The sequence below is a fragment of the Pelodiscus sinensis genome, chromosome 20 (genome assembly GCF_052426305.1).
Source record: "Pelodiscus sinensis isolate ZL-2025 chromosome 20, ASM5242630v1, whole genome shotgun sequence".
Classification (NCBI taxonomy): Eukaryota; Metazoa; Chordata; order Testudines; family Trionychidae; genus Pelodiscus; species Pelodiscus sinensis.
In genome coordinates this window covers 19,651,499-19,678,489 of record NC_143071.1, presented here as the reverse complement: position 1 = coordinate 19,678,489, position 26,991 = coordinate 19,651,499, and the positions used below count along the sequence as shown (strand labels likewise).

Below are 26,991 nucleotides of genomic sequence, written 5' to 3'. Positions count from 1 at the left end.
CTGACAAATAGAATATCAGTATAACCACCCCTCGTAACTCCCCCCTCAGACTCCTCCCTTCCCCCCTGTGTTGTGAGTGCACAGGACAGGTCAGTTACTTCCTGGCCCCCTTGTTGACAACGGCCTTACTGGGTCAGACCAAAGGTCCATCTAGCCCAGTATCCTGTTGTCCAACAGTGGCCAGTGCCAAGTGTCCCCAGAGGGAGTGAATAGAACAGGTGATCAAGTGATCACTCCCCTGTCACCCATTCCCAGCTTCTGACAAACAGAGGCTAAGGACACTATTCCTACCCATCCTGGATAATAGCCATTGATGGCCCCTATTCTCCATGAATTTATCTAGCTCCTTGTTTAACCCTCAAAGTCCTGGATGTCACAATATCTTCTGGCAAGGAGTTCCACAGGTTGACTATGTGTTGTATGAAGAAATACTTCCTTTTGCCTGCTTTAAATCTGCTACCTATTAATTTCATTTGGTGACACCCTAGTTCTTATGTTATGGGAACAAATAAATAACTTTTCTTTGTTCACTTTCTCCTCACCAGTCATGATTTTATAGACCTGGATCATATCTCCCCTTAGTCTCCTCTTTTCTAAGCTGAAAAGTCCCAGTCTTTTTAATCTCTCTTCATATGGAAACTGTTCCAAACCCTTAATAATTTTTGGTTGCCCCTTTCTGAACTTTTTCCAATGCTAAAATAGGAGCTGTCCTTCATGTCACTTACTCTGGGGAAATCCCTGCTGCTAGTGTGTACCCATGTCACTGTCTCTGGGAGAATCCCTGCTCCAGGGGTACCCCATGTCACTGTCTCTGGGGGATCCCCTCTGCAGGAGGATGCCCCATGTCATTGTCTCGGGGGTCCCCACTCCGGGTACCCCTTGTCACTTTCTGGAGGGATCCCTGGTATAAGTGGGTACCCCCATGTCACTGTCTCGGGGATCCCCTCTGCAGGAGGATGCCCCATGTCATTGTCTCGGGGGTCCCCACTCCGGGTACCCCTTGTCACTTTCTGGAGGGATCCCTGGTATAAGTGGGTACCCCCATGTCACTGTCTCTGGGGGATCCCCTCTGGAGGATGCCCCATGTCATTGTCTCGGGGGTCCCCACTCCGGGTACCCCTTGTCACTTTCTGGAGGGATCCCTGGTATAAGTGGGTACCCCCATGTCACTGTCTCTGGGGGATCCCGCTGCAAGGGGGCTGCCCTCTCGCCCCCTGCTCCTGGGGCCGCTGCACCCCCCGCCCCCTGGAGCCGGCCCAGGGCTGCGGCTCTGACACCAGTTCCTGTTGGGCGGAGCTGGCCGCCCTGCTCCCGGCGGGCGAGTCCCCCAGTCCCTCGCAGGCAGCAGCCCGGCAGAGCAGCATGGAGGGCGGCTCGGCCGGCGGCAGCCTGCCCAGCCCTCAGGACGGCCCCTTCGGCTGCCCCATCTGCCTGGACACCCTGAAGGACCCGGTCACCATCCCCTGCGGCCACAACTTCTGCCTGGGCTGCCTGGGGGCGCACAGGCACCGCCCGGGGGCCGCGGGCGGGGCGGGCGGCGGGCAGGGCGCCTCCCGCTGCCCGCTGTGCCAGGAGCCCTTCCCGGCCGGCCTGCAGCTCCGCAAGAACCACACGCTGTGCGAGCTGCTGCAGCTCCGCCAGCCGCGCAGCCCCATGGCCCCGGCGCCCCCCGGCGCGGAGAGCCCCGGGCCGTCGGAGCCCTGCGGCGCCCCCCAGCGGCAAGAGCCGGAGGCGGCGCAGGAGGAGGGGGTGCTGTGCGACGTCTGCCCCGAGGGCGAGCGGGCCAGGGCGGCTCAGTCGTGCCTGGTGTGCCTGGCCTCTTTCTGCCCGCCCCACCTGCAGCCCCACCTGCGCAGCCCGGCCTTCCAGGGCCACCGCCTGGTGCCCCCGCTGCGCCGCATCGAGGACAGCCTGTGCAAGCTGCACCTGCGGCCGCTGGAGAACTTCTGCCGCACGGACCAGGCCTGCATCTGCCAGCTGTGCCGGGCCCAGGAGCACCGCAGCCACGACGTGGTGGCGGTGGAGGAGGAGCGGGAGCATAAGGAGGTAGGAAAGGGGTTGTCGGGGGGGACTTCCCGCCTCGCCGCACAGCCCTTCCGCATTGGGCCCCAGACCCGTCCGGGGTTTGTTCCCCAGGGCCAGGACAGCAGCGAGTGGTGCACTGAGAGGCAGCAGGGCTGGTATAGCGGGGACTGCAGCTTGGGACTGAGGGGCATCGGCCAGGCTGGGATAGCAGGGGGCTGTGGGTTTGCATGGACGGGCATAGGCAGGGCTGGGAGGATAGCAGGGGGCTGTGGATGTAGATGGAGAGCCATAGGCAGGACTGGGTGGGGAGCAATGTTCCCTCTAATTGTTCAGTCCATGAGTGGAATAAATATTGTTCTGTGCACCAAGGCATGTGCAGATGTGCACCACCAGTAGAAACACATGCTGCTGGCTGTGGACAACTGTGGGTGATCTGCTAATCAGCTGGGCAACATGTGAATCTCTCCTGGGTGGCTGTCTAAGCACTCAGCTTACAGGGAACACTGGTGGGGAGAGCTCAGGCTTGGAGGATAGCAGGGGGCTGTGGATAGATGGATGGCCATAGGCAGGGCTGGGTGGGGAGAGGGTTCTGCGGGCTCAGGGCTGGGACAGTAGGAGCGCTGCATATGGGATAGAGCTGGAGCTTTGACTAGCAGAGAGGCTGTGGGTCAGGATGGAGGGGTATCAGCAGAACTGTTTAGTAGGTATCAGAACTGTCATAGCACTGAGGGGCAGGGGTCAGTAGTGACGGATATTCAGAGCTTTTGGGGGGAGGGATCCCAGGATTAGTGTATCAGTCAGTGATGCTGCAGGGCAGGATTAAAAGGCATCACAGATCTGTATGTGGGGCACCCAGGACTGAAATAGCAGTTGAGTCATGACTAAAGCACGGGTTGGGGAGGGGGTTTTCCAAGCTGGGAACACAGTCTGGGCCCGTGCACACACTTAGAACCAAAGTCCCCCAACGCTGTCAAGGCACAGTGCTGGGACATAGTTGGTTTTACAGTGTAGTCAGTCAAGGTAGGATTTTGCCAGTGGGGGGCGAAGGAAGGGGAAAAGATGTCAAAATCCCAGAACACTCTGTGCTTGTTAATTTGAAAATGGTGCTCTGTTCTCTTCAATCCCCTGGAGCTGCGGCCAGGCAGGGGAAAATTGGCGCTGGAAAATCCACTGCCAAGATGGTTTTAAGTAAAAATAACAGTTTGACCTAATACTACAAAGGGTTCCGTCTGGGCTGCCAGATTACACACATGCAAGAGATCTGGTAATGTAACCAATTATGTGTGGGCGGAGAGGAGGCAGAAACAAAAGTCTGGGTGTATCCAAGTCCCTTTGGGAGGTACTGGGCCAAATCCATTTCTGGCCTCACTCTGTTGCCTTCACTGGAATTAAACCTGAGAGCAATTTGTCCGCTTGTGTCTCTTTCCCACAGTATCTTAAATCAGGTCCTTTATTTCTTTTGGCTCCATTCCCAGATTCCATTCCTTGCTCCGTTAGTCTTTTGTGTTCTGTCGGCAGAGTTTTTTTTCCATCCCTCCCGTTCCCAGAGGGGTCTGACTCATTTACCAAATTCTCACCCACAAGCTTTCTGTGAGCTCTCAGATTCATTCTGGATCATCTGCCCTCCTTGGGAAAAGTTCCCAAAACGAAAGAGAAGGGGCAGCTTTTCAGGGCGTTGCCATGACCTGGGTAACAGCCACTGCCCTCTACTGGTTAGCATCAGAGTTGCTGAAACATCTATGTTTATGGCTCTTACACTGCTAACTCGTAGTGGGAATTCTCCGTCAGCTCAAACGGCAGGAGTCTGTGCTCTTGCGTCTGAGGCTACATCTACACCAGTGGTCCCCAACGCGGTGCCCACGGGTGCCATGGCGCCCGCCGCGGGATTTCTGTGCGCCCGCTCAAACATCTGGGCTGGCCCCGCCCCCGGCGCGCGGCACATGCATGGTGCCGGCTCCAGGTGCGGGACGCATGGGTGGCCCCTCCCCTGGGCGCGCGGCACATGCGCAGGGCCGGCCTGGGGCGCATGGGTGGCCCCAGCCCCGGCCCCAGGGCACATGTGCAGTGCCAGCCTGGGGTGCGCGGCCCATGCGCGGTGCCGGCCCGGGGTGCGTTGCCGGCCCCTGCCCCGGGCGCGCGGCACATGCACAGTGCGACCCTGGGTGCATGGCTTGTGGGTGGCCCCGCCCCTGGGTGCGCGGTGCATGCGTGGCCCCGCCCCCGTGTGCCCGGCACGTGAGTGGCTCTGCTCCTGGGCACCTGGCAGCCACGCAACGTTGGGGACCACTGGTCTACACTGTAGCCTTCTTGCAGAAAAGCTTATGCAAATGAAGCTTGGCATGGAATATCGCTGCACTTCAGTTGCATAATTAATTAGCAGCCATTTTTGCGTAAAAACCCCATCTTGTGCGAGAGCTGTTCTCCCTGAAAAAATGTGGAAGAACAGCTCTTGCACAAGGGGATTTTTGTGCAAAAAGGAGCCATCTACACTGCTCTTTTTTGCGCAAAAGCCTCTTGTGCAAAAATGGCTGTTCATTAATTAGGGAAATGAAGTGCGGCGATATTCCACTCCGAGCTTCATTTGCATAAGCTTTTCAGCAAGAAGGCTACAGTGTAGATGTAGCTTCATTCCCATTGGTGCTAGCAAGCTCTGTGTGGGTGAGGTTGGTGCTCACAGATCTGATTTATAATGGAGAGTGCCTGTGTGGAATTAACACTTGCTAGAAAAGCCCCAACAGACCTGCTAGTACTCAGCTGGTGGGGGAAGTCATTTTGTTCACACAGATCTAATGCCTTCTTGCTTTCTCCTGCTCCCTTGACACCCACCTGCCTGCCCCATAACCCTTTTCCACCATAGCCATGTTCACCCTGGGGGGCCATGAACAGGGGACCTGAGAAGAGTCCTAGATGCATGTAATGGGTTATGGTGGGGAGGAGCTATCTCTGCCTTTCCATCCACACCTCTCTCTCCAGAAATGCCCCTCTGCAGCTTCAGGAAATATCATTTGCCTCTGGCTGCCTGTCCCAGTCTGACTCACCCATTTATTGTAGGTGCATTGGGATCTGGTTAGGGGTAGTAGATGGTCTCCCAGCTCTTTACCTACAGTTCCCCATACTCCCTGCATGCCCCCTTTTGCACTGTCCATCCACACGGCCTCCCTGACTCCCATCAGTGCCAATGAGCATGACCCCCATCCCTTCCTCCACCAATAGGTGTGCCCCTCCCCTCCCTGCCCCATGTTGGCAGAGCTATGAAGCCAGGATTTGAGTGGAACGCCCCTACATGGAGAGTTTCCTGCCCTGCAAGGTGCTGATGATGACACACTGACAGTTCTGACTGGTGGTGAACAGGAGCCACAGAGGTGCAACTGGCACAGCGGGTGGCCATTGGTGCCATGAAAATGCCCCATCCAGTCAGGCAAGCCCCTGGATCATGTTTTGGTTGGCTCGCAGTAGGTGTCGTTCTCATGTGTGGAGCTCAGCAGAGGGGCATGGTGGAAGGATTCAGGGTCAGAGATGGAAGCCAATTGTAGTAAGATGAGGGCCTGACAAGTAAGCCCCTGCTGTGAGGCCTGAGGCCTAGACAGCAAGGTCAAGACTTTGCTATTATAAAGGGGTATGTCTACACTAGCCACCCTAGTTCGAACTAGGGTGGCTAATGTAGTCATTCGAACTTGCAAATGAAGCCGGGGATTTAAATATCCTGAGCTTTATTTGAATGTTCCCAGGTGCTGCCATTTTAAAATGCCCGGTAGTTCAGACTCCCTGCCCGCGGCTACATGCGGCACGGTCTAGGTAGTTTGAACTAAAGCCCCTAATTCAGACTACCGTTACTCCTGTGCAGGCGCCCGGGAACATGCAAAGAAAGCCCGGGATATTTTAATTTTAATATTTTAATCCCGGGCTTCATTTGCAAGTTCGAATGACTACATTAGCCACCCTAGTTCGAACTAGGATGGCTAGTGTAGACATACCCAAGCAAAGTGAGGCTGTGAGCAAGAGGCAGACCCTGGTCACAGAAGTTGGCAAGAGCAGGGTTGATACAAAACAAACATTCAGACCTAAGAGGTACTAGGCACAGGCCATAAACACAGAACACCTCATGGAAAAACATCTTGGTACCAGCCTCCCCCTCCTCCCAACAGATGATAGGAATATACCGACCCAGGTTCAGGACAGGATCTAAACTAACAGTATGACTGATAGTGATCAAACCCCCGTGTATGAGGTAATAGGTGGTATCTTGGTCAGAGAGTGGCAACCTGATAATGTCAGGAGTGATGTGTAACTTCTTTGTACCTGTGTATAAAAACGGACCCCGAAGAGTTTTGTTTGTTCAGCCGAGGGGGCAGTGTCTCATTCCTGGCACTGACTGAGCTGTTCTGTTGTCAGGGGCTACATAGGCATAGTGGTTCAGTGGACTCTACCCACAACTATTATTGTACTTCGTTTGACAATAAACCAAAGTCCTCATCTGATTTTTGGACATTGTGGGCTCCCCCAGAGTCTGCTGTATTGATTACTTGCGCGAAGTCAACACACACACACAGAGGAACATGCATGCACCTAATGGTGCAGGAGACCTGTCAGGATATCCCACTGGCGACACCTGACTTCCACACCAACGGGGTTTTACCTGCACAGGTTTGAATCCTGCTTGCAGCTCAGTTAAACAGATTGGACAGACATCAATTAGGGCTGGTCTAGATTTACTTGGTCCTAACTTAGTGCAGGGGGTTGGCCTCTCAAAGTCCCTTCCAGCCCCACAGTTCTGTGATTCTGTCATTCTAGAAAACCACCCCGCTCTAGAAAACCACCTCCCTAAAGGCAGGCTGAGTCCATTGAGCTCTTCTGCTTTTTGAATTATAAGCAAACAAAAAAGGACTCAGCATTTGCAAACTGATCACCTGCTGGATTTGAGGGGGCCCATAATTCTGGAACCCCTTGTTTGATTTGCTTGAAATTTGGTAGGCAAGTTCTACTTGGGCCTCAGAGGCATCCTCCTGAGTTTCACCTTAGTTGAGTTTTATTTGCAGGACATGGGTGGGTGGGAATAATAAAGGATATAATGAAAAAGTGTTTGTAATCTTAGCTACAAAGCAACTTCTGTGATTCCCTGCCGGGGTGTGCATAAGCCTCACCTGATAAGACAACTTTTCCGAATGCAGTCCTGGTCTGGCAACTGATGCACCTTTCAGCAGGGCTCTTTTCTTCCTTCTTGTTTTAAAGGCTCAGCGACCCAAAATCCTGAGCTGCGTGGAGAACCAGCTGGATGAGCTAGGAGTCACTGTTGCGCAGACCAGAAAGACCGTGGAGCTCATCAAAGTAAGATGTCCCTGTTGTCACTTTGCCCAGGGCTTGAGCTGAGCATGGAGCCATTCCTGCTCCCTTCTACCTCCCCTCTGAGCAGTATCCTCTAACACAGTGGTTCCCAAACTTTTTGACATCACGCCCCCTTTTGGATTTTTGAGAAATCCTCATGCCCGCCCTCCCCCAAAATAGCGAAACTTGTTGAGCAAAAGAAAATAAAAAAGTGCGCTTTTAAGAGCAGAGCAGGCATTGCCCTTTTAAGGTGGCCATTTTGAAGTCTGCCTGGGATGCTTCATCCTCCCCTGAATTTTTTTACCTAACAGACCGGGCTCTTTCTTGGGGAGGGATTGACTGGGGTGGGGGGAGGGAGGAAGGGCTAGGTCGCCTCGCACCCACCCCTGGAATTTCTTCACGCCCCCCAGTTTGGGAACCTATGCTCTAACAAATACCCTGGAGGGCCCCTCTGGAACTGAGAGTGACGTTGGAGAGACTTCTGCTGGAGGTGGCTTTTCCCAGTGCTCGGCTGCTTTGGGAAAGCGTGGTGGCTGCCTGCCGTGCTGGCATCTGATTTCCCAAGTGGCCATCTGACCTGATCCATGGCCCCAGTCTGGAATGGTGTCAGGATAGGAAATACTGCCCCTTAGAGAACCATTTCTGGGACCAAGTTGCTCCCTGGAGGATCTGAGTTGGGGAGGTACTTCCTTTAGCCCTGTCACACATCTGAGCTTTCTGCAGGCTGAATACACTCCAGGATTATGTATCTGTCACCCGTTTGCTTCTACCGTTCTCCTAGCTTTCAGCACCTGTTTGGGAAAGTGTCATGACCAAGGATTTGCCATTAACTGCATCCGTGCACGGGGCAGCCTGAGGGAAGGTGCCGCATTGCCATGTCCTGCTGAGAGAGGTGGGGGAGCGAAGGGAGAGGCGAGCTGGACAGTGCAGTCATGGTCCACAGCAATACAAAAGGGCACAGTGGGATCTGTGGGGTTCTACTCCTGCCTCTGTCTAACCTTGGTGCCCCCCCTTTCTCCTTATGAAACTTTCCGACCTTAGAGGGGTACAGCGTGGCATAGGGCTTGTTTACACTGCTTGGTGTGGTGGTTTTGGCCACCTCTGGGGATGCAGGGCCTGGAGAGGAAGTGACTGCCAACCTGGCGAACTTGTCCCTCCAAAGTGCAGGGTCCAAAGTGGTCACCCCGGTTTGTCTTATCCTAGGAATGGCTCTGACTTCAACTGCACTGTATGAACCCTGAGTGTCCGTATGGTACCCTGGTATAAGTGGTCATTTGTCCCAGTGCACCTACATCAGTGCAGAAAGCCCTTGTACAGGCAAGACCTTAATGAATTGCTGTTTCCAAAGAGCTTTGAGATCCTTCGATTGACTGAGCTGTAGAAAGGGAAAAGCTGATTGCTGATAACGGAGATGCCCGCTTTTGTGTGCACAGAGCACCGCCCTGAAGGAGAAGGAAAAAGTCAGCAGGCTCTTCGACGAAACATCCAGGGCTCTAGTGAGTTTCCAGAAAGAGGTGACAGGCTTCATCGAGGATGGTGAGCGATCCATGCTGGCTGAGGCTGAAGAGGATCTCCGGCAGAAGGAGGAGAGGCGTGCCAAGCTGGCTCAGTGTAGGCAGAACCTGGAGAGGGTCCCAAGCACGGATACCATCTACTTCCTCCAGGTGTGTAGGGACTGGGGCCAGGGCAGGATTTAAAAATCACAATTGGCATGAGATACTGATTGATCTCCGCTAGCTGTGGAGCAGGAATGTGACACTTCCCTCCAAAGTGCAGCGCAGCGCTTGAGTGACCCATTGATCAACCAGGATCCAATCTGAAGCCCAGGAAAGCTGACCCGTGTTTGTTCATTGCCTTCAGAGGGCTTCGGTCAGGCAGCTAGGGAGCAACTTGCCCATGCTCAAGGTGGGAAATGGAAGACAGACAAATCCAGTGAGCCGATGGAGCAGAGATTCACCACCAGCAGTGGGCGCTGGAGTGGGTGGTGCTGGGAATGCATGTTCACCTGCACCGAGTACATAGCTAGACACTTAGCCAATTATTGTCAACACTGAACCTCTGCTAGAACTGAAGGGAAGAACAAGAACAAGGGCCTGGGAGCTGGCAAAGGTTAGACAGTATGTGACAGTGCATGCATAATATGGGGTTCAGACCTCCAATGCAGCAGTGTGGGGACAAAGCCCTAGACTGGTGCTTCCTAAGGGTATGTTACTGGGGTAGCAGGTGGACAGAAATAGGAAGCAGAGAGGGTGAGTTGCGGGGAAAGGCCCAGTGCAAATAAGCAGGCCTGTCTTGAAATGTATTGAACATATTTTTCCAGGCTGCACTTCTTGGGCCTGCTCCTGATTGGTGCTGAGCAGCCGCTGAATTCAGGGGAGTTATTGGGGCTCAGTTCAGGCCCATAATGAAAGGTCATTACAGTGAGTTTGCTAGTGGGGTTTTGGGTTGCACATGAACTAACTCGCCCCATGCCATTCACTAGATTAAAGTTCATGGGGGGACTATAATGGGCAGCTCGTATGGTGACCAGATGCCCAGTTTTTAAATGGACAGTCCTGGATTTAAGCACTCTAACGGTTTCCCTACTTTCTTTAAAAAATGGTCCAATTGTCCCGTATTTTCTGTCTCTTCCCTCCCACTAGCACTGGTGGGTCCTGCTGCTGGCCGGATCCTTGCTCTCCAACTGCCCACCCACCAGCGCTGAGTGTGTGTGTGTGGGGGGGTGATCCAGTAGCTGATGGGGAGGGGGGGCAGTGCAAGGCTGGTGCTTGGGCAAAGCTGCAGGGTGGCCTTTGGCCAGCTGACTCTCACCTCGCCCCACGCCCACTTGCTGCGGTGGTTGGTGCATGGGGGCTGGCGGTGACTGGTTACGTGTCGCCTCTGTTGCCCCCTCATCAGCCCTGCACTTGTTTCCCCTCTCGCTGTCCTCTCCCTGCTGTGCCCTTCCCCCACCAGTCCTGCTGGCCTCCATATCCTCCTTCCCCTCCCCTCCCCCACGTGGGTATGTCCTGCTCCCCGCACAGTGGAGAACCAGCTGCTGGTTGGATCGTTCAGCCCATCAACAGCCTGGCTGGCAGGCTCTTTCTTCTCCCCCTCCCCTCGCCTCTGGCTGGGTTGGCACGCAGGGAAAGCTCAAGACCCTCTGGCCAGTCAGGAGGAGCCAAGCCCTGCGTGTGCCAAAGCCCCACACAGAGCTGGGATGGGGAGGTTTCTCCACCCCCAGCAGAGCACTGCAGTGGCAGGGAGGAAGCGATTTCCAGCCTGTTTGTGTCCAAACCCTGCAGACACCACAGCAGCCCCCCACACAAGGGCAAAACACCCTCTTCTCACACTGCCCCCTAGGTCCTGTGGGGCTGTTCTGTCCCCTAGATACCCTCCCCTGCTGAGCAGCCTCTCGGGCTAGGTTCCCTGAAGGCCCTGCAGACAGATTCTCTGAGCCCTGGTGCTCAATGCATCCTTAGGGCTTAACCTCTTCCTGCCTGGGCGTTAGCCAGGGGACAGGAGGTGGCTGGGTTATGCTGGTGGCCAGCAGCACAGTTCAACTTGATTGCCATTGAACTTGCTTGAATATGAGTAGTAGCACCTGGTGTCCCGTATTCAGCATAGAGAAATACAGTCACTCTAGCTATTGTGGGCATGCGCAAAGCAGCCCCAGGCATAGAGGCAATTTCTGCAGAGAGAGTGATCTCCAAGCAGCTCTGCCTGGGTCCTTGCTAGGAGACGACGCTATTGTATGTGATATTCTTGAGCCAGATTTGAAAGTAACTAAGAAACACATGGCCGGAGAAATCGTCCCCTCCCCAGTGTGTGTCTGTCTTGGCGCTGGGCTCGGAACAGACACTGCCCGGGTGTTTTGGGAAGGGGCGTGGTGATGGTGGAACAAGAAACAGCCCAAGGTTCTTGCAGCCTTTTGATCCTGATATCCTTGGCTCAGGAGTTCCAGGCATTAAAAATAGCCGCTGAGGAAAAGAGTTCCCTGTGTCCAAGCTTCCAGAAGGAGCTGAGCTTCACCAAGTCCAGCCAGGCTGTGTGTGCCGTGAAAGAGCTGCTGGTGACTGCGTGCAAGAACCAGTGGGACCAGTTGCTGGGCAAAGGGTATGAAGAGCCTGGTTTCCAGGGGATGCAAGAAGGTGTGTATTTGGCAACCATGTGCTAGCCCCTGATCCTGTGGGCGGAGGTGTGTTTAGCTGCCTGGCCTGCCCAAGCAGCACAGAGGCTCTCTAGCCTCCCTGTTTAATTTTTAGAAGTAGCAAATGAGACTCCAGCGTCCCCCAGGGCAGAGCTGTGGAGAGTTCTGGACCCCTCCCGACAGCCTTGGAAATTGTACAACATGCTTGCTGTGCAATTGCATAATCAGCTGCTGCCTTCTGGGCTCAAGCCTCGCTCTGGGGGTTTTATGAAGTTTCCACAACGACTAGAAGGCAACAAACAGGCTTGGTGCTAGGTGTGGCTGGGTGGTTTGGGGAACTCCTCCAAGGAGGCGTCCCATGAAAGGGAGACTTGTCTCCACTGGACATAGGCCAGCCTCTTCATACGGACGAGCACTGTTCCCGGACTCTGTCCTCCCGGGGCAGCTAATGCAGCTCCATTTGAGCTTTTAATGACTGGTTAAAAAAGAAACATCCATGGGACTTTGCAACATTCATGCAGGGTCCTACAACAGATTGCCCTGCTGCAGCTCTGCCAGCCGGCCAACAGGGGGCACTAACAAGCCAGTTCTGCGTCCCTAGGTTGAGGCCAACACACAGCACACACAATACCAGGCAGTCCCTTGTTGGGCCAGGCGTTATGGCCACATGTTCTGCAGGAGGAGACGGGCGTGACCGGGAAACTCCATTTGAGCTTTTAATGACTGGTTAAATGCCCCGGAGTTTGTCATTCTCCTGGAGACCCAGCAGAATCACCCCCTTCCCGGACACGCCCGTCTCCTCCTGCAGAACATGTGGCCATAACGCCCGGCCCAACAAGAGTCTGCCTGGTATTGTGTGTGCTGTGTATTGGCCTCAACCTAGGGATGCAGAACTGGCTTGTTAGTGCCCCCTGCTGGCTGGCTGGCAGTGCTGCAGTAGGGCAAGCTGTTGTTGGACCCTGCATGAATGTTGCAAAGTCCCGTGGATGTTTCTTTTTTTGCTCTTTGTTTTGTATGTTGAAATGTCGGAGGAGCACCATATGCCCCGAATTACGAGGCCCAGGGCTTTGCACTTCCCTCTGCGATTTGCGCGGCATTCCTGCGCCAGGGGTTTGGTTGCCTTTGCTCTGTTTGTAACTCAGTGGTGACGCCTTTTATTCTTCTCCTTGCAGCAGTTGCTGAGCCCCAACCGTTGGACAAGTCAAATAATCCAGCCTGCATGGAGACCCGAGACTATTTCCTGAAATGTAAGCCCCTGACCTTTGCTTTGGCTTCTGTTGCTAAGGCCAGTTTCTGTAGTTCCCCTTTCTGCTCAAAGCACTGATGCCGGGCAGATGCATTTGTCTGTCTGCTTCCTGGCAGGGTCTGGTGCATTGTTGTTGAGATAAATACCATACAGCTAATAAAGGGAGTCCATTTATTAGCTTTAGTCCTTCCAGCTAAAATCTTAAAAACGCAGCCTCTGTGTAGCTCTGCCAAACCCCTCCTGGGAGACCTCGCCAAGATGCTGTTGCACAGAAAGCACTTTCCACTTAATTCAGTCACAAATGAATTTGAGCCTCTGTTTAATTAGCTCGGAACCTCTGGAGCTAAATAACTTGAATTCCAGGCTCTGTTTTGATGCCGTTTGGTGGCTTGAGGCAGGTGGCTAATCCGGTTGCTGAACAGATAAAGTTGCGAAAGCCGGACACAGTTCTGAATCGAAAGACCCCACGGAAAAGCCAGGCTCTCTGAAGAGGGTGACAGTGAAAAGTTGCCTGATGCAGACACTGATTGACATTCAGAGCACTGCAGGGCTTGGCAAATTGCCACACAAAGACCAGCTGTAGAGCCAAAAGGGCTAGAAGGACTCACTCTGAGGGACTGCGCTGGTGGAGCCGTAGCTTGCAGGCAGGGGAGAGGGGCTGAGATGGCATCCCTCCCAGAGAGCTATCTCTCCCGCACACCACCACTGATCTCGGCTTTCTGCCCCCGGCATTATTTTCTGCTCCTCGCACAGCCGTGCGTTCGCTCACAAATCCAAGGGCAATTTTTCCACGGCCGCTTTGGAGGAGCTGCTGCATCGCTGTGGTGCTTACACTCTCCAGCAGATGGGCCTGTGCAGATCCAGGATGGTTCCAGTCCACAAATGCCTCATTCAGCTGGAAATTCAAGGACCTCCCTGTTCCCCACAACTCCTCCGCATTTGACTAGCCAGCTGGATCTGCTTGGCTTTGTGGAGCTACACTTTGCCTTATTCTTGGAGGTGGGAGGGTGGCCCATGCTCTGTGTCCCAGCTGAGCTCCTGTTTCATAAACACCCATCAACAAGGCTCCAGGCCATAACCCTCCTTGTGACCAGACAGAAATCCTTTGGGATTAGCTATTAACCATCTGGGGTCAATTACTGTTGCTCCACTGTTCAGAGGTAGGAAGCCCGTTGCTTCCGTGTCCCCCCATTCCTCCCTCTGCTCTAGAGGACAAGAGCAGCCATACAAACCTGTTGCTTCTTTCAAAATCAGTATTCATAGTGGGTACTGCTCAGTTTCTCAAGCCAATGGGCATGTGGCCAATGGATTAGGGGCAGGTTTGAGTCTGCAGATCTTTGCAACATTAAGAAACTCCTAATGGATAAATGGACAAATTCAGAGTGCACCTCTTCGCCTCTCTGTTAGACAGAAAGAGCCAGTCTCTTGTGTTGCTTCTGGCCCCGCTAATAATGGGCTGCCATAGTCTGTGTCTAATCACCCTAACACATTCCATCAGAGCAGCATGTTAGCTGTGATCAGCAGGAATGCTGTTGCTTTCTGTGCCCAGGGTTGAATTCCTGGCAGGGTGGTGGGAAGTTCTCAGAGCAGGGCTGTCTGCTTTGGAAAGCCCCTGATAATCAGTCAAAGTCCTGATCCATTCAGTAGCCATTAGGATGCAGTACTAAGGGTATGGCTACCCTGCAAGTGAAAGTGTTTGTAGCATGAGTGAGCATCCCCCACTAGCTTTTCTCTGGCTCACCCGATTAATAACAGCATGGGCCAGCAACCTGGCTCCCCAGCAGGCTTCTGCTCTAGTGACTAGCCTGTGGAAGCCCATGCCATCACATCTATGCTACTGCGGATACCCGTGCTAGCCACAGTACAGCTAGTGCAGATATACCCCAGCCATGCTGCAATCATACTTCTGCTTGCAGTGTTGACATACCCCTAGATGCATCTCTTTAGCTTTACTCATTTGGGTCACTAGCCGGATGGTGTTTATTGCCATGGGGCCAGGGGGTAGGCATGGCCTGGCCCCAGAGAGTGGTTGTTTTAAATAGCTGTAAACGTGCCTGGAGCTTGGAGAGCAATAATACAGAAATAGACATGGTAACATTAGCCAGTGAAACTCACCACAGGGGGCTAAAGGAGGGGAGAGGGCGCTCTGTTCTGATACTCTCTTTTGTGTTGGCTTGTCCCTTTCTGCACAGTTGCCTTCATCATCGATTTGGACAGTGACACTGCAGACAAGTTCCTCCAGCTGTTTGGAACCAAAGGGGCCAAACGAGTCCTGAACCCCATCGCTTACCCTGAGAGCCCAAGCAGGTTCATCAATTGCGAGCAGGTGCTGGGCGAGAACCTGATGAACCGGGGCAACTACTACTGGGAGGTAGAAATCATCGACGGCTGGGTGAGCATCGGTGTCATTGCCGAGGACTTCAACCCGCGGGAGTCCTACGACAGAGGCCGCCTCGGGAGGAATGAGAAGTCCTGCTGCCTGCAGTGGAATGGACAGAACTACGTGGCTTGGTATGGCGGCTTCGAATCGGTCATCCAGCAGCCCTTCTTTCACACAATCGGGGTGTACCTGGAGTATTCGGAAAAGGCACTCACCTTCTTCGGGGTTAAGGATGCCAAGATGACATGCCTCCAACAGCTCAAGGTCGCCCGCTTCAAAAAAGGCCACTTTGACGCCTTCCAGAATAAGATCAACCACCAGTTCCCGTCGCTGTTTACGTATAACCTCAAACCAGCTTTTTTCCTTGAAAGCGTAGATGCCCATATGCAGATTGGGCCATTGAAAAAAGATTGTGTGTCAGTGCTAAAGCGGAGGTAACTTGCAGAGAAGACCCAGGGGTCTCTCTTTGCACCAGTTCACCAGCAGCATGGCTTATACAGCCTTTTCTCTGGAATAGCCCTGCCACCTTACTCTAGCCCTGTCCTGTTTGTAACCTAGGGGTTAACAAACAGAAAAATCTCTTAGTGGAGAGAGCCCTGGACTGGGACCCACGAGACTTGGGTTCTCTTTCTGGCTCTGCCATTGGGTAAGTTATAGCGCTGCTATGTGCCTCAGTTTCCCCATCTGTAAAATGGCAGTAATTCTGCTAACCCACTTTGTAAAATGCTTTGAGATCTACTGAGGAAAAGCTATAGGTATTACTTTAAAAAAAACACACCCCAAAATGGGCATTTTATGATGGCCTATCCCTGCCAGCCCTCCATTCCTAGCTAAGGGGATATAATCTTAGTGACCACTCCGACCATGTGATCCCATAGTTACTCTGCTCTGTGCCTTATTCAACACTGTAAATGCAGGACGGTCATTTTGTATGTTAGCCCCCCCACACCTTCAAAATCTGCTTTCTGAGCAAACACCTTCTAGCCAGTGCTTTAAAATAGCAATACGGTGCTCTGCACAGCAGCAGTGCATGGTTCCCCAACACCGCACTGCTGGCATGCTAAAGTGATCACATCTCAGAGGACTTCAACCCGTACACATGCTCTTCTTAAATACACCTCGGCTGTGTCAAGACTGGCAAGTTTTTCCGCAAAATCATCTGCTTTTGTGGAAAAACTTGCCAGCTGTCTACACTGGCCGCTCGAATTTCCGGAAAAGCACTGACGATCTCATGTAAGATCGTCAGTGCTTTTCCGGAAATACTATGCTGCTCCCGTTCGGGCAAAAGTCTTTTTCCGAAAGACTTTTGCGCAAAAGGGCCAGTGTAGACAGCACAGTACTATTTTCCGCAAAAAAGCCCCGATCGCAAAAATGGCGTTTGGGGCTTTTTTATGGAAAACCGCGTCTAGATTGGCCATGGACGCTTTTCCGCTTTTGCGGAAAAGCATCCTGCCAATCTAGACGTACTTTTCCGAAAATGCTTTTAACAGAAAAGTTTTCCGTTAAAAGCATTTTCGGAAAATCATGCCAGTGTAGACGTAGCCCTCCTGTCCCAAAGCATCTAATCCAGCACTGATAAGATTACACCTAGAATGCTCGACTGTGTCCAATGCAGCTCCACACCAGAAAAAGAGAGACCGGAATTAAGGGAAAACCAGCAAGAATGATTAAGGGTGTGGAGGAATGGGTTGGTTGAGGGAAGATTAAAAGAATTCCTGGATTGAATGATGGATGACTAGAGGACATGACTCCAATGCATAAGGCTGTAACTGCATTTTGGTAAGAATTGTTGGGGGTGGTTAGCAGACCTGTACCCAGGAGGGCTAGAATGAGATTAAGGAGAATGAAAGTTGGCTATCGGGGGGAACTTCTTAATGGCGAGATCTGTTCTTCTGGGGAATAGTTGGGATTGATTGGTCCTGCCTAGAGCAGGGGGCTGGACTTGATGACCTCCTGAGGTCTCTTCCAGCTCTATGGTTCTATGCTAGTCTCCCAAGGGAAACGGTGGGAAACTAAAATGGATGGTGCACTAAAACGGGTCTGGGACCATCAAGCTCATTTTCACAGAGTCCACCAAAGAACCATCCAGATGGCAGCTGGATTCCATATGGGCTGGATTTGAACTAGTGAGGCAGAGATGAAGTGTCCCAAATCCCATTGCCTGTTCTCTGACCAAAGTGATGTTACATGTAAAAGGAAACTAATGACCTTTATGATATTTGTGCAAACCATCTGTACATGCGTCATGACCATCATCTTGTGCAGAGACTTTGAACATTGGTCTGTTGCATTTGGGAAAGAAAAATATTCCTGTGGGCATTGTGGGGCCAGCTCTGAACTCCGTAGTTAGCCTTAAGTCCACTGGAGCAGCACTGGCCCTCAATCTATACTATAGTGTTCCCTGTACTATAAAATATCCCAGCCAGTGGGATGAAATATCTGTTAGTGATTGACTCCAGCACCATTCACTGACTGGAGATCCTGAAATAGCAAGAGTGCTATTTATGAAAATTCTCTTTTAATAGCTAGTTTCTAGTACAGGATTGATTAATTTAGTTAATGAGATTACAGCTAATCACTGCCCGTTTTCTTTTCTGTTATGATCGCATCCCAGCTTTCTTTGGAACGTTAGTAGCATTAAAATCCGAAACTCCTAAAAGACTCCAATGCAGTGTACTCCAGTGTAGCTTATAAAGTGTTAAAAATTATTACTAGCTCTGATAAGACGTAACTAGTATGTGGTATAGATTGTTATAAGCACTAGGGATGTGAACAGTTACCTGGTTAACTCGTGGAGACTGGAGCAGCCTCTGAGGGCCCGCCATGGACAGGTGCTTCAGTCTGACTGGAGCAGCCTTTATTTGCAGCAGGTGCGCAGCAGGCAGGGGCTGCTCCAGCTCAGCTGGGCTGGAGTGTCCCCCAGGCCTGCTTGAATCGGTTAACCAGTTAAACATTCCATCCCCGATAAGCACATCAGTAAATAGTAGTAAGCCATGGTTATAAACAACCTATTGACCTGTTGGATTCTGATCATTTGTCACCTTTAATTAATTATTACACCTATTAGTTATGTATCAACTATTTATAAATTAATCCTTCATACAAAATATGGTGGAGAACCTTTTCTGAAAAAGGTGGAAAAAGAAAATGAGAACTTTCAAAATCACAGAGCCAAGATGGTTGGTCACAGTTCCCAAGATGGCCATCTTCTTTAGGTATACCCTGGAGATATTATAGCTAGAATGAATTACTGTCCTATCTATACACTGCAGTAACTTCATCTCCTACCTGTCTTAATGTTATGTAGTTTGCTATGACTTCATTTTCTGTGATATTAGTTTATCACCTACCTCTTGAGCTTGCATTATATATATATAAATCTAGTGTAATGTAAATTCACCACAGATGTAATCCTCTTTCAGTAGAGATGAATTTGGCCTTTTATGTACATTACCACCAAGATAAAAATGCTAAGATGGAGTTAAGGCTGTAAATCTATAGAAATATATTCAAGGAAAAAGCCTTAATAAAATGCTGTACTTTAAAAAGCAGCCCAAAATTAAAACTATAGGTACGTCTCCCAACATAGAGACCTGATGAAATGCATCCACCCGCCTTCTGAAAATAGTCAAAGGCTTCAGTCCTCTGAAAGCCAACAGCTTCAAGAGACCTGGATTCTGTGCCAAGCTCTTCTGTGGTCTGCTGGATGACATTGGGTAAGTTACTTCCCAGCTAGTGCCGCAGGTTCTCTATCTGTAAAATGGGCATAATGACCCTTGCCTCATTTGCAAAGTACTTAGAGTTCTATTGATGAAAAGTGGTAGAGAAAGAGAGAGAGAAGAGAGGTAGGAATGTTTATTATATGGCGACTTTGAAATGTTATGAGAAATTAAAAAAAAAGATTAGCAAACTCTTCCAAAAGTACAAATGCCTGGGATGAAATCTTGACCCTGTTTATGGGAATTTTTGCTGTTGATTTCAGTGGGACAGGAGTTCACACACCTTACATTCTGAACTCTCCCCTATCATGGGCCAAATTCTCACTGTGTTACTCAAGTGAAGCTCCAATCATTTTCAATGGGAGTGGGCCCGATTCCATTTGTGTATCAAAGAAGACGACTTAATGCCTTGTTAGAATGAGTGTGTCTTTGGCAGAGGGTCCACTATGCAAAGGTAAGCAGCCTTCCATCTCCCAACTACCCACAGCAAAAGTGTAAGGCACGCTGCTTGTCTGTGATATTCATTCAAGAGATTAATTAATTTAAGCCTTTGTCTTTCCCCTGTGAATCTCCATAACTTTTTTCCTATCTCAGGCTTGAGCTGGTGATGGCAGTGGCAGTGCTTAGGAGGCACTGATGTCTAGCAGTTAGAGCACGGGAACTGGGAAAATTGGATTCTGTTCCTAGCTCTTCCACTGACTTGCTGTGTGACCTTGGGTGAATCATTTAACTGTTCTGTTACTCTTGTTTCTCAATCTGTAAAATATGGCAACTAATACCCAGCTCTGGAAAGAGCTTTGAGAACCACTGTTGAAAGGTGCTATGTAAATGAGAAGCATTATTATCTTGCCTTCCCCAGGGATGGAAAAATGTGCTGATGTAAAACTTGAGAGCTACTCATAAGCAGCCACAAGGGTAGTGTAGAGATGCAGTGCATGGGAGGAAGCTAGTGACATGGGCTGTTCTCCGCCCTGTGATAAGCAATTGCATCTCCCCTTGTGACTGTTGTATTCCCCCCCACCCCCCACCAAAACTTGGCCTATTCTCACCTGGTTGAAGAGGAAGAGTTCCAAGTGCAGCCATGAAACCAGTGTGTTGCTCTGTCCAGCAGTGAATAACGTTCCCCACTAGGCCCCAGAAGTAATTGGTATGAACATGAAATGGGGGGATTTGTACAGATGGGAGGTTGGTGAAGGTAGAGGAGAAGAAGGAGGGTGCAGGGCCCAAACTTCCCCAGCCCCAGAGAGGGAAGAGGGTGCATGGCTCCAGCCTGCCCAGCTACTGCAGGCGTTCTGGGGGCAGAGTGTGGGCAGGGCCATGCCTGGTGGTTTGGAAAGGCTGAGCCTTCCCCGCCTCGCCTACTGGATGCCCATGAACCTGCTGTGAATGATCATCCCCATTTGCCTGTGATAACTTGTGAAAGTGGCTTTAATAAAAGGCAGCAGTTGGGCCCATTCACTTTTATCACAGCTCAGCGATAAAGGCCAACAGCCTCCTCAGGCCCCTGGGTAAGGTGGGGGGCAAGGGGAGCCTGCTCTGCGCTCCTGGAAGGGGCGTGGCCTTGGGCAGAAGAGGTGGGGCTGGAGGCATACCACTGGGCCACCGGGACCTCACCACACCCTCTTCCTCCTGCCACCCAGAGCATGCAGCCTGGCATACAGGGTTTCCCTGCTATAAGTCACCCCGGTATGTTCTGCACTAAATTCACTGGTGCTTGTAGGAAGTGATCTGTTATAAGTCCTCCCATTCTCTGCTCTTAAGTTGCACACACAAAAAAACCCCAATTTGCGCAAACGGAAGTCAGCTGCAGGAAAAAAAATCCCCGCTTTAAGTTGTTTCCCTATATGTCCCAAGTTTTTGGGACATATCTTGGACTTATAGCAAGGACAACTTGTACTCAGGTAGCGATTTAAAGGGCTCGAGGCTCCAGCCACCGCCCCTGCTGCACTGGAACCCCCAGCCCTTTTGTATCATCAGTTGCCTCCTGTGCCCTACCCCCCTATCAGTGGGTCTGTCACAGAGGGACAGTTTGCTGCAATTTAAGAAGAATATCCCCTGCCTATTCTTTCAGTCCATTTGGAAGGAAGATGAACCCTCATGCTTCAGGGTACAAACCCAACTCTAATTATCCAGGGTTAGGAAGAAAGTTTCCCCTGTCCACAGTTTATTCTATAACTGTCCTCTTCAGGGTTCCTCTGCTGCATCTGTGAGTGTTTGGTGACAGGGTACTGGACTACAGGGACCACTGGCCTGACTCTGGATTGAAATCCCTATATTCAGAGCATGCATGGGATGTAAACTGGAATGGTCAGGAAATTTACACTGAACCACGCCTGGATCTATCCTCTGCTTTCCCAGAGGCAACAGGATAAATCCAACAAGCAGCTGTTTATACAGCATTGTGCAATTTTGTCTGTTTTTCTTGAGCTATTTTCATCTTCACCTAGTGATCATCTCTTTACCTAGGGGTTTTTTAGGTATACAATTGCTGCATTGAAGTGTGTGAGGAAACTGTAATAGAATAATATAATGCTATTAAAGAATGTTAACTGCCATTAAAAGTATACAAGCATCCTACTAGATTGTCTTTCCTTACAAAACAAAATGACTGAATTGTCTGGCTAGCTTGTCATTGATTGTTCACTGGCTTTTAATGCTGGATAAGACAATAGAGATTTGTTTCCAAGTGTGTCTAAGGGAAGCAAGGCAAATATCCACCTTCACAGTCCATTTGGACAAGCAATGAAAGAATCCTGGCATACTGTATCACCATTCAAAAATCATGAGGCAGCCCCCCTTCCCCGCCCGCAATCATGAGAATGCCTTACAAATAATGAATTTTTAAAAAATAATAAATGTTGAGTGTATGGATGTTAGCATGTAGTTGTTTAAATGATTAACCGATAAGCCTGGGCTTATTGGTTAATCCTAATGACTACACACTCCCTCTCTTTGCTGACACAGGGGAAAGTTAAGGGAATGTGGATTGGATAAATGGACAGTAAGATGGATAGAAAGATGGCTAGAAGGCCGGGCCCAGCGGGTAGTGATCAACGGTTCAATGTCAGGATGGCGGTCGGTTTCTAGCGGAGTGCCCCAAGGTTCGGTTCTAGGACCGGTTTTGTTCAATATCTTTATTGACCTGGATGAGGGGATAGATTGCACCCTCAGCAAGTTTGCAGATGACACTAAGCTAGGGGGAGAGGTAGATACGCTTAAGGGCAGAGATAGGGTCCAGAGTGACTTAGACAAATTGGAGGATTGGGCCACTAGAAATCTCATGAGATTCAACAAAGACAAGTGTAGAGTCCTGCACTTGGGACGGAAGAATCCCAAGCATAGTTACAGGCTGGGGACCAACCAGTTAATTAGTAGTTCTGCAGAAAAGGACCTGGGGGTTACAGTGGATGAGAAGCTAGATATGAGTCAACAGTGTGCCCTTGTAGCCAAGAAGGCTAATGGCATATTAGGATGCATTAAGAGGAGCATTGCCAGCAGATCCAGAGATGTCATTATTCCCCTTTATTCGGCTTTGGTGAGGCCACATCTGGAGTATTGTGTCCAGTTCTGGGCCCCCCACTACAAAAAGGATGCGGAAGCATTGGAGAGGGTCCAGCGGAGGGCAACCAAAATGATTAGGGGTCTGGAGCATATGACCTATGAGGAGAGGCTGAGGGAGTTGGGTCTGTTTAGTCTGCAGAAGCGAAGAGTGAGGGGGGACTTGATAGCAGCCTTCAACTTCCTGAAGGGAGGTTCCAAAGAGGATGGAGAGAGGCTGTTCTCAGTAGTGACAGATGGCAGAACAAGGAGCAATGGTCTCAAGTTGTGGTGGGAGAGGTCCAGGTTGGATATTAGGAAAAACTTTTTTACTAGGAGGGTAGTGAAGCATTGGAATGGGTTACCTAGGGAAGTAGTGGAGTCTCCATCCCTAGAGGTGTTTAAGTCTCGGCTTGACAAAGCCCTGGCCGGGTTGATTTAGATGGGATTGGTACTGCCTAGAGCGGGGGGCTGGACTTGACGACCTTCTGAGGTCTCTTCCAGTTCTATGATTCTATGATAAGGGGATGGTTGGATGAAATAACATGATCTTGGTAACTAATTGACCATTCATTATCAGTTGGAAATAGGTCAATGGAGGGATGATAGGAGTTGCTATAGGGAACTTTCTGGGTGTCTGGCTGGTGAGTCTTGCCCACATGCTCAGGGTTTAGCTGATCGCCATATTTGGGGTCAGGAAGGAATTTTCCTCCAGGGTAGATTGGCAGAGGCCCTGGAGGTTTTTCGCCTTCCTCTGTAGCATTGGGCACAGATCACAGCTGAAGGACTCTCTGCATGTTGGGGCCTTCAAAGTATTTGAAGGCTTCCATATCTGAGACATAGGTGAGAGGATTATTCTAAGAGGGGTGGGCGAGATTCTGTGGCCTGCACTGTGCAGGGGGTCAGACTAGATGATCATAATGGTCCCTTCTGACCTTAAAGTCTATGAGTCTATGAGACTCTATAAGGGAAGGATGCGGGAGCCGATGCCCGTGAGCACCGGATCCTGCAGAGCTGCCTGCCCCTCCCTGCATTCCCCCTCCCCCCCCGGTCACACGCTGCTGCCTCTGATAGAGAGGCAGCGCAGAAGGTGGGGGGGTAGATGGGAACCAGTACATGCAGGAAGCCGGCTCTCCTCATGTGCCAATTCTGCAGAGCCTCCTGCCTCCCACTTGCTGCTTCCCACAGAGACAGTCGGGGCGGGAGGGCAGGCAGGATGCTGGAGCAGCTCCAGTCTGCAGGGAGCTCGGGGCCCCTGCAGACAGGGTCTGCTGCTGCAGAACAGCCTCTGTCCACGGTAGGCCTGGGCTCACTGCAGAAAGAGGCTGCTCGGTGGGATCAGAAGGGGCTGCTGCTCTGTGTTGCTGCCTCTCATGTGGTGCAATTACACAATGATTGAGTTAAACTATATCTAACATCTCTAGTTGAGTGCCTTTTATTTGCCTTCCTGTTTTTGTGTCTTTGGGATTCAAATTGTGCAGCTTTTGTCTGCAGTGACAAGAAAAAAATGTTAAAAATGAAAGTTAAGATTCCCACAGAATCACAATCGCAGAAGTTGGGGTGTTTGGACACTCACTAAAATAATGAGAATTGGCAACCTTGCTGCATTTTGTTACCAGGGGTTCTCTTTTAGCTTCTGTTGAACAGAGTGGTACTTTTGCTGTTGACTTTAAAAGGGGCAGAGTCACCCCCTAACTTTTGTAACATGTTTTAAAGAGAAACTGAGGGGGCTATTAAAAATTATAAATGCACTCTTGCATTTCTGCATTACCAATAACAATAGAGATTATTAAAATGGAATTTTGAAATCATCTTCTTTTTCATAATTTACCTAGTTTGTTTGCTTTTTGCACCTCACAGAGATTAGACAATGGAAAGAAACTAGTCCATTTTTCCTTTGGTTTTAATCTTCTGACACAATGCTGCAATGAGCTTGGTTTGCAAACTCTGAAGGGGAAAGTTAAATACAATTTAAAATATAAATTTTTCACTGAAATGGAGAAAATCCTGAGACTGTTTCTTCTAGTTTAAGAACAACTTAAAAAAAAATCTTGTCAGTCCTATTAAAATCTTCCCCATCCATTTGCCTACTGTAGTTTGTACTACATTCATCACCATGATTCCTAGTCACGCCCATTATCTTTCAGTCCTTAGTATTTCCAAAGACAAAAATAAACTGTGTATTAAAGAGACATCTTTGTTTCCAAAAAGCTTATGGTTCTCGGCAATCATCTTGTAGCAATAGGGACTGACCTCCCTATTATCCATAGTACAAACAGGAGCTTTTTCAACCTGTTCTATTAGTAATCTGAATACTGACCCAGACACCAATTAGAAATCTGAAATAGCTCTGTGTCCATTTTATCTCAGTCCTGCGCTGCTCTCTGGTAGATCCTGCCAACTACACCATATATGTCTGGCGGTTTTGCAATGTGATGTACAAACAGTTCTTACTTATGGGATTGTAGACTGGATATGAGCCCAGAAAAAATGAGTGTGTTTGCCACTCCTGAGTCAGTGAGGAAATTTCGTTAGAAAAAAAACATGGTGTGACCCACAAAAAAATACATTGGTTCAAAAATAACTTGTAACTCCTATTGTGCCAAAGCACTTTACAAATCTAAACACCCACCCACAGGACACAGACAACACCAAAAATTATTTTAAGACAGGATGCAAGGAAGAGGGCCAGGTCCAAGTGAAACATTTGTTGCTAGATCATAGGGCACCAAATGATTTAGAGCATTTTATTATATCTGGTCAGAAGGAAGAGTAAACAGAAGATATGTGTGTTTCCAAACACTCTTAAGAAGTGTTCCTAAAAAGATAACAATAAATCTTAGAATTATCTCTACTACCATAGTATAGAAAAATATAGATCCAGGGGAGTTTAATAGAAACTGCCTTTTTTGCTCAGCGCTCTGTTGAGGCTAGCTAGTGATGGGTTAAAAACTAATAATTTGCCTAATTTCCAAATTAACCCTGTGAAGAATTTGCAGTGTATAATACACCTGGCTCTAACCATTCCTCTGCTCCTTAGTGCCACAAAACAGTCTGTTAAGCACACACACTGAACATCTGAAAGAGGAATTTGGAAATTCATTTTTTGTTCATTTAAAATATATATTGTGCACAAGCAATTATATTGGTCCCTTCACTTCGCTGAGTAGAGGAATTTATTTGTTGCTGGGCAGCCCACAAAGGAGCAAGACCAACAAAACAGATCTAGTCCAACCTTCCCAAGCAACTAACTTCTCCTTTATATTTAATGTTATTTCTGTATTGTCCACATGCTGTTTTCTTTCCTCTTAGTTCCTTCTTGGCTGGTGCCACTTGTTTTTAGTAAAAGAAGAAACATTTAAGTCTAGGACCATAGCTCCCTTTGGGACTTTTGGCTGCAATATTCTCAATGTGAAGGAAGTCTGACTGTCTCAGCATTAGTTGATGCAGCTTTGTAGAGTACTGCAACCCAAGGTGAGCCATTGATTTAACTGTATTTTAAGGGATGAGTCTGGTGTCATAATTGAGATATTTGTGACCAGGGAGTTGCACCACTGTCTGCAGGCTGATGCTGGCAAATCACAAGCTGCTGACTCCTTCACAGTGGGCGCGACTGTAAAAGGTGATGGGATGAGACATGTTGACATTTTGTGGGCCCGTGCCAATTTGATTTTGGGGGCAATGAGCAGTGGGTGGGAGCTATGGGGCCATGGGCCCAGCTACGGACTCCCAGTTCACTTGGATGCCTGGACTCCTACAAACTACAGGGCTCACTTACTGCACCATAGCCCTGAAAAGCACCCTTCCCCATGATTGTGGGACCTGGCAGCCCCACCCAGGGAGCATAGCACGCCCACTGTGCAGATAGGGAAGCAGAAGTCTGATCTAAGGCCACCTGCTACAAACCAGCATGCTCTGCTCCAGCTCCCTTGCTCTGCTCCAGCTATAGCTATGGTGACCATATTTTCTGAACCAAAAATATGTTTAGCCACACCCTGTGAACCCATTAGCCATGCCCCTGTCTCCTTAGGCCCCACCCACCTGCCACAGGATGTCCCACCCTGGGGCAGTACTTTCGGGGTCAAAATAAACACATGACCAGAAGTAAAGGGTGTCATGTGACCCAACTAAGAACTCCTCCCACTACCCTCTACCAATAGGGATGGGTTTGGGCCTCATAGGAGCCCCCCCCCATGCAAGTATACTGCAATTATATTAATCCAGCATCCAGTCCTATGGTCCCTTGACATTGCAGTGCTAGGGGTCCAACCTCGATTCAAAATGAGATCCAGGATCCAAGACCTATTACTTTGCAGTGTAGATTCAGCCCCATTTAACCCAGGGCCTGGGAATCATCCAGAACTATCCCACAATTTCAGGGGATAACTTCCTCAGACCTCTTAATGGATGATGCTTACCAGTTCAAATTAACTGGTAATCAGAGGGGGCTGGAGCAGCTCCCCACCTTGTCCGGAGTAGCCCCTGTTTCTGGAGAACCCCGGGGGCCTCACAGGCAGGGACTACACCAGTGTCTGGAATAGCCTCTCTCCATGCGGAGTCCAGCTTGCTATGAACAGAGGCTGCTCCAGAGGGGACAACCCCACCGTGACCTAAAATTAACTGGTTAACTGAT

General features: G+C 50.1%; 1 protein-coding gene across 1 annotated transcript; it reads left to right on the top strand.

Annotated features, from left to right (window-relative positions):
* Positions 1 to 1,301: 1,301 nt before the first annotated feature.
* Positions 1,302 to 21,398, top strand: TRIM47 (tripartite motif containing 47). The gene is made up of 6 exons (XM_006136517.5): positions 1,302 to 2,046; positions 7,255 to 7,350; positions 8,781 to 9,011; positions 11,282 to 11,477; positions 12,649 to 12,723; positions 14,915 to 21,398. The coding sequence occupies exons 1-6, from the start codon at positions 1,363 to 1,365 to the stop codon at positions 15,538 to 15,540; spliced, it is 1,908 nt and encodes a 635-aa protein (XP_006136579.2). The 5' UTR covers positions 1,302 to 1,362; the 3' UTR covers positions 15,541 to 21,398.
* The last annotated feature ends 5,593 nt before the right edge of the window (positions 21,399 to 26,991 follow it).